This window comes from Cebus imitator, unplaced genomic scaffold (assembly GCF_001604975.1).
Source record: "Cebus imitator isolate Cc_AM_T3 unplaced genomic scaffold, Cebus_imitator-1.0 Scaffold234, whole genome shotgun sequence".
Lineage (NCBI taxonomy): Eukaryota > Metazoa > Chordata > Mammalia > Primates > Cebidae > Cebus > Cebus imitator.
Genome location: NW_016107549.1, coordinates 1,041,286 through 1,051,772, shown reverse-complemented (window position 1 = coordinate 1,051,772; position 10,487 = coordinate 1,041,286). Strand labels below are relative to the sequence as shown.

Genomic DNA, 10,487 nt, shown 5'->3' with positions numbered 1-10,487 from the left:
CATCCATCCATCCAGTCATCCATCCACCCATCCATCCAGTCATCCATCCAATCATCCATCCATCCATCCAGTCCATCAGTCATCCATTCATCCATCTATCCATCCAGTCATCCATCCATCCATCCATCCATCCAGTCATCCATCCATCCATCCATCTAGTCATCCATTCATCTATCCAGTCATCCATCCATCCATCCAGTCATCCATCCAGTCATCCATCCATCCAGTCATCCAACCAGCCATCCATTCATCCATCCAGTCATCCATTCAGTCATCCATTCATCCAGTCTTCCATCCATCCATCCAGTCATCCATTCGCCCATCCATTTGTCCACCTACCCATCAAGTTATCTACCAATCTACTCATCCATCTAACTATCCATCCAATTACTCATTCTTCCTTCCTTCCTTCATCCCATCCATCCATCCACTCATACATGCATCTGTTCAACCATCCATCCGTCCATCCACCCAGCCATCCAACACTAACTGCAGGGGACACCTCCATCCTCCCTAAACCACAAACATCCAGCTATGGTCCATAATTTAAAAGACTGAGTTGTGACCAGAAACAGGCCACAAGTCAAAAATTTGCATTCTGACAACTCTTTCAAAGACAACTCAGGTCTCTTAACATTTCTGATGATTCCAATTTGTGTAAGACCCAAACACTCCAAGTCCTTGCAAGACCCTCACAGAAACTAGCCTATATTTGCTGCTCTGAACTATTTGATTTCTTCAAAGATGGTGCTCTCGGGGAGAGGGCAAGATTAGAGACAGAGTATGGTTAGAGGAAGGGGAAGCTATGGGGAGACTGGGGAGTCTGGTATTGGGGCATAGAAAATGAGAGAAAGGTAAGATTAGAAACATGGAAGGACTGCTAAGAGGAGGCGGAAATCCTGCTTGGGCCTAGGAATCATGGAATTCTAGCATAGACAATCAATGAGACGTTATGAGTGTGTTCTCCTTGGAGCAAAAATAATTGAGCTGATCTTTCAGGAGAATGCATTAACAGTGTAGACACCAAAAATAACAGAGATCAAGGGAGTTGAGAGACCTGGCAAGAAAGAGTGGAATATTGACACTTATGCAGCACCTACTGTGTGCCACACACTATTCTAAGCACTGAGTCAGAGACGCCCAAATATGGCCACACACCTAAGTCCATCCATCTACCCAGTCTTCCATATATAAACACATATAGTGCTTACTAAGTGTCAGGCACCATTCTAAACATCAGATGTATAACTCATTTAATCTTCCCAGATAGGAGCTATTAGAATCCCCACAGGAGCTATTAGAATCCCCACTGAGACAGAGTGGGAAACTGAAGCACAGAACACTTAAGTGACTTGCCCAAGGTCACACAGCCAGTAACTAGCAGAGCTGGGATTTAAACCCCAGCCACCTGGCTCTAGAATCCATGCTCTCAACTCAACCATGCTGCTTTTCTACAACCATATCAATTGCGAGTGTCTGAACCATCCAACCATTCATCCACCCATTCATCCATCTATTCACCCAGCCATCCACCTGGAATCATAGGTTCTGACTTTCAGAATACAAGCAGGAATAAGAGTTAACTGGTTGACCCAACCTCTTAGAGAAAATGAAGAGTAAACTGAAATGGCTCAGTTTCTGCCATAAACGCTGATGACTCTCAGCTGATTCTAGGTGAAGCTAGATTTCCAAGTACACAGACTAAAATTAACACCTTGAATTCACTCATTCAAAATTATTGATTCCTTATAGAAGCACTGTTCATAACAGCAAACAAACAATCCTTCCCCAAACTGGAAACATTCCAAATGCCCCTTGCCCAGGAAAATGGATGAATAAATTGTATCATCACGGAATGCAATGATACAGAGCAGAGAAAAGTAAAAGACCAGCAGTTACACTCTACAACAGAGATGAATCTTAAAAACATACAGTTGAGTGGAGGGAAAAAAAGTGCAAGCCCCAAAAGACGAAAAAGCTCAGAAACAAGGAAGGTTAAATTTATATTGTTAAAGCTGGGTACGGTGGAGCACACCTGTAGTTTCAGCTACTCGGGAGGCTCAGGCCTAGGAGGTCGAGGCTATAGTGAGCCACGATCATGCCACTGTACTGCAGCCTGGGTGAGAGTGAGATTCTGACTCAAAATACATAAATAAATAAAATTCATTTGATTTGGCTACTTTTTACAGGATGATTGTATATGCCATGTGCTTTCTGGGCACAGTATCTTTTAACCTTCTTATAATTCCTTGAACATAGGACTACTGTCCCCATTTTTCAGAGGAGAAGACTGAGGCTCCACAACTGTGAGCTGGGGCTGAGATCTGCAGCCAAGGTGGCCTGTTCCCAAGCTCTATATGCTTCCCCTCCACCCAGTATCACCTTCCCTCCTCTTTTCCTCCTTACAGCCTCCACTCCTTGTGCTGTTAATCGAACAGACACATTCCTATGCAGATGCCACAACACACCACAAACACATTTCACTGAAGTGACGGTCAGCAGAGCCCTCCTAGCCTTACACGCCATGCCCATCATTCTCAATAAAGAAGACAAGAAAGATCATGGAGATAATGTGGCAGACTCCGGAAGATCAGAATCCATGTAACCCCACTGCGGGCCAAGTTCTACGTCTGCCCAGGTCTCATTTAAGACAAATTCATCCACGTATTTCCAAGAATGAAAAGGTAGCATCCAGACGTCACCCTCCTGCAAATACTGCTTGTATGAAAATACTTTAAAAATCAGTTTAAAATTACATATGTTTTTTACACACAGGCCTAAAATGAGAATAGAACTTAACAGTGTGAATATTATTTACTGGCAAGTGGGTGACTAAGTTGGGTTTCCCTCATGGCTCCAGAGAGGGGACTCTTGAATCCTGTTATTTGGGGGCTGAGGGTGGGAGGCTGCTAATTTCTAACTGCAGGTGCAGCCTGAGCAGGACGCACCTTTCAGGAAGACTCACGGCTGCTCCCAGTCTGAACGGCAGAGAAAGCCATGTCTGACCGAAGCAAGATGTCACAACTTGATCCGGACTTAACTCAGGTATTTCCCTTCATAGCTGGAATCTCTCTTGTATTAGCGGCCTTAAAGACAGCTTCTAAAAGCTGCACTCACTCCAATAAAAAGTCTCGGCTTTTTAGAAGGAATAAGTAACCGACTCTCCCCCTTTCTTGGTCAAGGGCACCATCTCTGGCACCGTTCTTCTCCCTCAGGTGTTAAGAACTCACCATTAGGATGACCAGCATCCTAGTGTGCCCAGGACTGAGAGCTTCCAGAGATGCTGGACCCAGGACAGTCCCAGGCAACCTTGGATGAATGGTCACCCCACTCAGAAAAGCAGCAAGGCCCAGTGGTTTTTGAAACACAAGTTGCTGCGCCCACCCATCTGGTTCCCTCTCCAGGAATGTTCCTTTTTTTTTTTTTTAAGGGAGTGAGGGAAAAGGAAGACCAAAGTGTGGCAGGAGAAGGGAGGTACCTAAATTCTAACACAAAAGTTGAGCCAGGTTCTTCTGTTGAGTTTGCAGTGGACACCTGGGGTGGCCATCCTGGGCTGGACTCTTGACCAGCCCCAAAGGAGGAGACAGGGTGTGAAAGAGGAGAAAAGGGAAGCTAATTATATGCTTTAAAACTCCCTCACCTTGTCACCCACAGAGGGAGGGAGGAACCAAAGGAGGAAAGAGAATTAATTTTATCTTAGACCTAAGGGAATAGAAAAATGGGTCAAGTGGCCATGAATTTTTTTTCCCCCGAAAGCTTCCAGAGAGAATGAAGAATGCAAAATGTCCAAGGGTGGCTTTAAAGAGTGCCATGTTCAGGTTAATCAATCCACACAGGCCAGTCTCGGGGAGTTGGGGTGAGGGGGGCACTTTGCTCCCATTCCTACCCAGAGAGCCTCATTTCTAGCCAAAGTTTCCAAAAAAAAAAAAGGACACTGGAAACCAAATGACTCCTGGTATTATGGCTCTTGCATTTTGGGTTTTTCTGTGCGCTGGAGACCATGCTGGCCGTTTTTCACGCATGACCCCGTTTTACCTCCTGAGAGCCCTCCAAGGTAAGAAGCTGTCAGGAGAAATACCCTCATCATGCATGTCAAGAAACTGAGGCACTGGTGCCCAAGAAAACACAGCTGGTGAATACCCCGAACCTGCGCCAGTCTGACCCAGAGTCCTCGGCGTTCTCCCTCTCCTCTCCGCCCTCTTTCAGGGCAGGCGCCATCCGGCCCTTTTCTCAGGAGCTGAGCTGGCATTCTCGGAAATGCGTTAACTGCACGGCTCTTAGGCTCTGACCATCTCTGGATGGAGTCCACCTTCCCGGCGGTGCTTTTTATTGCTGAGAAAGTGTCTATGTGTGCTTGCTACTTGCGAGGAAGCAGGGAGCGGGGAACGTAAGCCCTAAGCACCCAGCAGATGCCTCCCTCTCCAAGTCCCCGAAGAAAGACTTCATTCCCAAGGGTCCGTTGTGTCCAATCTCCTCCAGCACTGACGTTTCAGAAACCTTCATTGGTCTGATAATCTCATGGGCATTCTCTCAACTCCCTGAACCCTAAAACGTTGGCACAAGGGCAGATCACATGTTATACGATTCCGTTAATGGGTGAAGACAGGCACTTTTTTTCATTTGCTTGGCAAACGTGTATGGGGTGCCTGCTTTGTCCTGCACACTGGGATAGCAATGGTGGAGAACAGGGTAAAAATCATGGGTCTCACAGCCTCAGAGCTTAACTTTTTCCTGGGGAGCGGTAGAACTACTGGGGAAGGGTGGAACCCCACCCCAAAGAACCCCTTCACTCTCTCTCTAGTGTGGGCACATATCTTTGAACGACATCCTTAATCTTTATTTCTCTGACTGTCATTTGACACTATTACTTCCACCCCTTTCTGTAAATCCACATCCCTCACCCCAAGCCATCCAGGCCAGACGTGCTTTGGAGTTCACAACCCAGGGCTCTCAGCGGCATCGCAAAGACGGGAATGTAAAGTGGTGCCACCACTTAGGAAAACAGTTTGAGAGCCTCTTATAGAATTAAACATACACCTACCACACAACTCAGCAATCTCACTCCTGGGTTAATTTACCCAAGAGAAATGAAAAGTATAAAATGAAATGTTCCCACTAAAACCCGCACGCCAATGTTTATAGCAGCTCTATTCATAATCACCGAAACTGGAAGCATCCCAAGGTCCTTCATCTGGGAAGCAAACTCTGGTCCATCCATATCATGGAATACTGCTCAACACCAACAAGAAGGCGCTACTGTCGCAGGCAACAGCGTGAATGAATCTCAAAGACGGAGTGAAAGGAGCCACACTCAAAAGGCTACGTACCGTGAGATTCTATTTATGTGACCTTCTGCAAAAGGCAAAACTGTAGGGATGGAGAACAGATCAGTGGTTGAAGGGGATGGGGAGGAGGGATGCTGACTTGAGAGGGGCACTGTGGGGGTATTTTAGGGTTGACGGACTATCCCATATCTTGATTTGGGTGGCGGCTACAGCATGCCTTTGTCAAAACTCGCAGACTCGTATGTTGAAAGGGTGAATTTTGCTACAAATAAATTATTTTTTTAAGGAAAAGAAAAATGATAACAAGCTTTTTCTATGATATAAAACCTAATACTCCAACCATAGCCCACCAACTTGCTGTGTGGGGAATCCCTAGATACCAGCTAGAAAAGCAGAATCCCAGACCCCACCCGAACCCTGCTGGACCCAAGCTATCCTGTTCACAAGACCGTCTTCACGCGCCTGAAAGTTTGACAGGACCACAAGGCAGGCCAGACAGTGAGGAGGTGAAGCAACAAGCCATCAGCAAGCACATCGAACATTTCTGCTGCAAAACATACTCAAATGCACACCAAGCGGGATGAATGGAAACTGTAAATTAAGCCTTCAAACTCGAGTCAGTTCAGGTTAGGTTTTATCTCTCTATGAGCTCATCTTTTGCTTTTTGGAGCTTTTTGGATTTGGGAATTGTGGATGAGAGATTGTACCCTTTCTGAAAATACTCCTGATGGAAACGCCGTGCTGTTTTTCACTTTGCAGCCAAGCTGGTCTAGTACAAGGATCACATAAGTGACACTATCCTGCCCGCTATAGCAGTACCTTCTAGAACATGCTACCTTTCAGGATAGGCCAAGAGTATCATGACCTGCTTCCATGTCCCCCAGGCCTTCTCATGCAGAAGTTTCTCTTTAGAGAGTTTTTCTTTAAAAAAAAAAAAAAAAAATGAGGCGTGCCAATCAGCCAATGTTCACAGATGTCAAAGCATCATCACCTGATGTCAATGTGACTTTAGGTATCTTGTTAAGATTCCTGCAAACCGGATGAAAAGCCGGAATTCTAAGTGTAATTCAGGAGGCTGTGTGTGATAATACGTAGACCTTCTTCCAGTGCTCCTGCAATGGCCTGAGTTTCTACATCTCGTTCAGTGGGAGACCTGGTGGCACAGGGAGGGCGGGAAAGGTGGCATTCACCTTGGCACTTGGTAGAAGAAGTGAGTGACAATAAGCAGAGAGGGAGCTCTATGAAGGCTGACAGATGCTCCTTTTTGAGCTGACAGATCTGAGCTCATCAGCAATCATTAGAGACCCTCATGACCCTATTTGAATCACAATTCCAATCAATGGAAACGTGGAATCAAGGTGTGTGGTCAAGATGGCTTGCTGCCTGGCATGAGAAAAATACAGCAATGTAAATCTGAATATCAAAGACTTCCATTTGGGTTTTCTCACTTAGGAAGAGGAGAAAAAATGAAATACATGCGGATTCTTAATTCTCATGGATGGATTCAAGTTTGACCTGCTGAGGAATGAAAGAGGAAGAAGTCACAGTGGCGAATTTTCCTGAGTGTGGAGAAGGCAAGGCTGCATCCTTCACCAGTGTACCGTGCCGGAATTTGCATTTAGAAGTACCACTCTTAGACCCTGTGAGCACACAGCCAAGTTCATGGATCATTCACTCACTTCTCTTCCACAAGTCAGTGAGGAACCTGCTTTCCATAACGACCTGCAACCCTTAGTAAACCACATTTTCAAATACACATCCCACAGCACACACATCAAAAAGTAGCAGGGGCGATCAACACAAATGCCCAACAAATGCCCATCAACAGTAGGATGGATAGATTGTGGCAGAGTCACACGCACAGACGTGAGGCAAAGAAGCCAGCGGCAAAAGCACACACTGTGTGACTCCATTTACATGATGCGTAAAAGAGGCAAAAGGAATCGTAGAAGTCAGGTGAGCCGTACCCTTGTTGGGGAGCGACTAGGAGGTGGTATGGGGAGGAGGATTTCCGGGGGGCTGATCAGGACCTGGGTGCTGGATGCCTGGATGTGTTCATTTTGTAAAAACCTGTGACTCTGGATATACATACTTGCCTGTACACATATCAGACTTTATTTTAAAAGTTCAGAATAAGTACCTACACACATTTTTCCCCCCACAGGATATGCTTAAACATTGTTTTTTAATGGCAGAAATACTTGGAAAAAAAAGTAAAATGTTCTGCCCTGGTAGCGTGACCCTGACACTCCACATGGTCGTTCTCTTTACACTGCCCTGAATTCTTTTATTCACTGCCTCCCTCCCCAGGTCCGCGTCCATCCTCTTATCTCCACCCCTCCCACCCACGCTGCCATCACCCTCCGCTCCATCCAGGACAGAGAAAGCTCAGTCCCGGATGACCCAGCTTGATGACAGATTGGGGTGGCGGGGGGAGTTTTCCCTTCCAGAGTAGGGCTGTATAATGTGTTTGTTACCTCGAGCCAAAGAGAAGAAAAACAGTCTGCAGAGAGCAAAATGCACAAACTCATCATAAGAGCAAGAAAGCCCTGGGTGAGCTGGCCAAAGAAAAGATGAAGTGGCAAGCAACACTCCCAATTTACCTGCCTCCCACTCCCACGATTCCCTCCCTTCTGAGGGGCGGCTGCAATCTCCCCCTCCCCCAACAGCCTTCCAATCTGCAGGATTCAGGCTGGACAGAGGTAAGCTAAGGACACAACAGAAGGGCTCCCCACCTCCTTCCTTTCCTCTTAGAAGTCTCCAAATCCAGTCTCCAGAAGGCGATCTAAAGCCATTTTCAATGAGGAAACCTGTCAGCTGAGCAAAGCCCTCTCACTCCTGGAGCTATCTGAGTGTGCACACATGAACACCCTACCCTCCTGCAAGGCACGCCCACCCCTCACTCTGCTGATGGGCAGAGTGATCACAACACCCCTGAGCACTTCAATGGGCCTGAGATGGGGTTGAATTGCCAACCTTAAGAAACAGCCTCTTCAGGAAGCTGAAACTTGGGAAGCAAAGACCCAGCCCCTGCCTTGGGCACCAACAGCATCATAGTTAGAGGTATGCTCCCCTCCAAAGCATCTCTGCTGAACTTCTTAATTTTCCCCACCCTCAAAGTAGACCGATCACACACTCTAAAACCTCAGTGCCCTCCGTTACAATCTCAGCACCCGGGATGAAGAGCCAGGCTCAATTCTGAGCCACCTGAAGTGAATCCTCCTACCACCCGCCATGTTCCTCAAACAGCAACCCCCCCAAGGGACCACACAGGGCCCAGCCCCGTTGAGTCTAGAACTGCAAAACCATACACAAAAGGGATGGGGGACTCATCGCTGAGCCCCAGGGGCCCATCCAGCCGGTTGAGTTTTACACGGAGGGCAGCTGTTTGCAACCGTCAGGAGAATCGGCACATCTGGGCATGGCATGGTGGCCAGCCAGCCTGGGCAGCAGGGTGTGTCCCCCCTCCTGGAATCTGGGTCATGCTTAGATAACTGCTAGAAAGCCCGACTAATTACCCTCCCTTGCCTGCCTACATCTCAATAGATGCGAAGCCCTCCTCAAGGTTTATTTCAAGCAGGCAGAGATTTAAAGAGACACAGGAGCTCTGCATTTGACAGCATCTCCACAGACGAAAATGTGGGCTTCACCTTTTTTCTCTGGATCTTGGATTTAAAAAAAAAAAAAAAAATTTTTTTTAAAAGGCATTTACCTACCTAAGATGTCCACATGGGTGCTGATTCTCCTGGTGTCCCCTCTCGGCTACTCGGGGTAGGAAAAGCTGGACACGGTGCTCTAGAAGGGACCCACCAGCTCATTTGCTCCTGCCCTTTCTTACTGAAACTGTCCAGATCAGGTCTTTCCAGGCCAGGGGCCCAGGTAAAGCAAACCGGATCTGTTTCTCTACACCCTAAAGATGATGAGGTCCCTGATCAGCCACTAAAGGCATTGGGACCTACAAACATGAGGGAGACATTAGCGCCTTCCGACCCGTCACTACCCTCTCCAGACCGGACCAGCGGCCCACCCTGGGGTTTTCACTCCGGCCAGTGCTGGCTTCTCAGGGTGAAGGCCACATGGACTCCCCTCTTGCTCTTCGCCCTGGGAGCTCCCAAGCGCCCTGCCCTAAAAGTGCGGTGACCCCCCCACCTTGGGGAAGGCAGGAGTGGAGAGGCTGTCCAGCTTCCCCTGGGTGGACTCCAAGGGAGGGATGGCCAAGAAAACCCAACCAAGGCCCCCATAGTTCCCTTGCCCTGGCCAGAAGCGCCCAGGCCCGAACCCGTTCCAAGCTCATTCCAGAGAACTCGGAACCCTCCGGAACTGGCTCGAAAGCCCCCACCAAGGCCCTGCACGACCCCAGGCTCCAGATCTCATTCTGGGGTCGGTCCTTGGGAGGGATGCACTCTCCGCAACCCCCCACAAACCCACTCCCAAGCCTCCAAGGTAGCTCAACCCAGCTGGGGTGGAGAGATTCGCTCACACTCCTCCCGGTGCCCCCTCTCCCAGCCCCTGGAAGACCCCCCTCCTCCCCACCTCCCATCAACCCCCGGGTCTCTCTCCCAGCCTGGAAGAGGGGAGGTGGAGGGAGGAGGGGGAGGCGCAGCTGCCGCCGGGGTTCGGGCAAAAGGATATGGCCATTCGGTAATCTTTTTGGCGTATTTTCTCACCACGTTGTCTTCGCTGAAGAGGAAGAGAGACCGGTTGACCGTGAGGCAGTTCTGCCGGACGGGGATGGGGTTGTAGAGTGCCATGGTCCGCGCTCTCTGCGCCATTGACTGCTTGTACATCCTTTGCGCCCCGGGCTGCCCGCCCTGCCGGCTGCCCCCGGCTCCTCGCCCGCCTGCGGCGCCCACGACCACCCCGGCGGCTGCCCCGGAGCCTCCTCCCCCGTAGCGGGCCGGCATCTCGTCTCCGAAGCGGGCCATTCTGCAAAGAGCAAAGGGCTCCGAGTTACGCTGCGGCGAACGATGCGGAAGACGCTGCCGCCGCCGCCGCTGAGGCTGAGGCTGCCGGGGCTGGGAGCGCGGCGGCTGGAGCTGCGACTGCGGAGACGCTCCACGGCCCAGCCCATCGGGCGGCGGCGGCTCGGCGCCTCGGGTCGGGGGCTCAGAAGGCGGCTGCCCGGGCCGAGCCGGGGATAGCAGCTCGGGACATCTTCCTGGCTGACCCCGGAGAAGGAGGGGCGGGAGGAGGGTGCGGGGG

The 10,487-nt window shown here is 49.4% G+C and overlaps 1 protein-coding gene and 1 long non-coding RNA gene across 22 annotated transcripts in view; both read right to left on the bottom strand.

Moving 5' to 3' along the window:
* LOC119466847 overlaps positions 1-9,798 on the bottom strand; it is a 44,760-nt gene extending 34,962 nt beyond the window's left edge. For both annotated transcript variants that reach the window (XR_005195337.1, XR_005195338.1), the window contains exons 1-2: positions 9,714-9,798; positions 9,002-9,080 (exon numbers count right to left, since the gene is read on the bottom strand). This is a non-coding gene — a long non-coding RNA (uncharacterized LOC119466847). The remainder of the gene's footprint in view (positions 1-9,001; positions 9,081-9,713) is intronic.
* The window catches only part of CACNA1A (calcium voltage-gated channel subunit alpha1 A), a 293,742-nt gene extending 283,298 nt beyond the window's left edge, over positions 1-10,444 (bottom strand). For 19 of the 20 annotated variants that reach the window (XM_037727559.1, XM_037727549.1, XM_037727551.1 and 16 more), the window contains exon 1: positions 9,918-10,211. In XM_037727559.1, the coding sequence (XP_037583487.1) occupies positions 9,918-10,210 (293 nt within the window). In that variant the 5' untranslated portion in view covers position 10,211. Of the gene's footprint in view, positions 1-9,917 lie in introns of all 20 variants that reach the window. The other variant, XM_037727562.1, reaches the window with a different exon arrangement.
* Between the last annotated feature and the right edge of the window lie 43 nt (positions 10,445-10,487).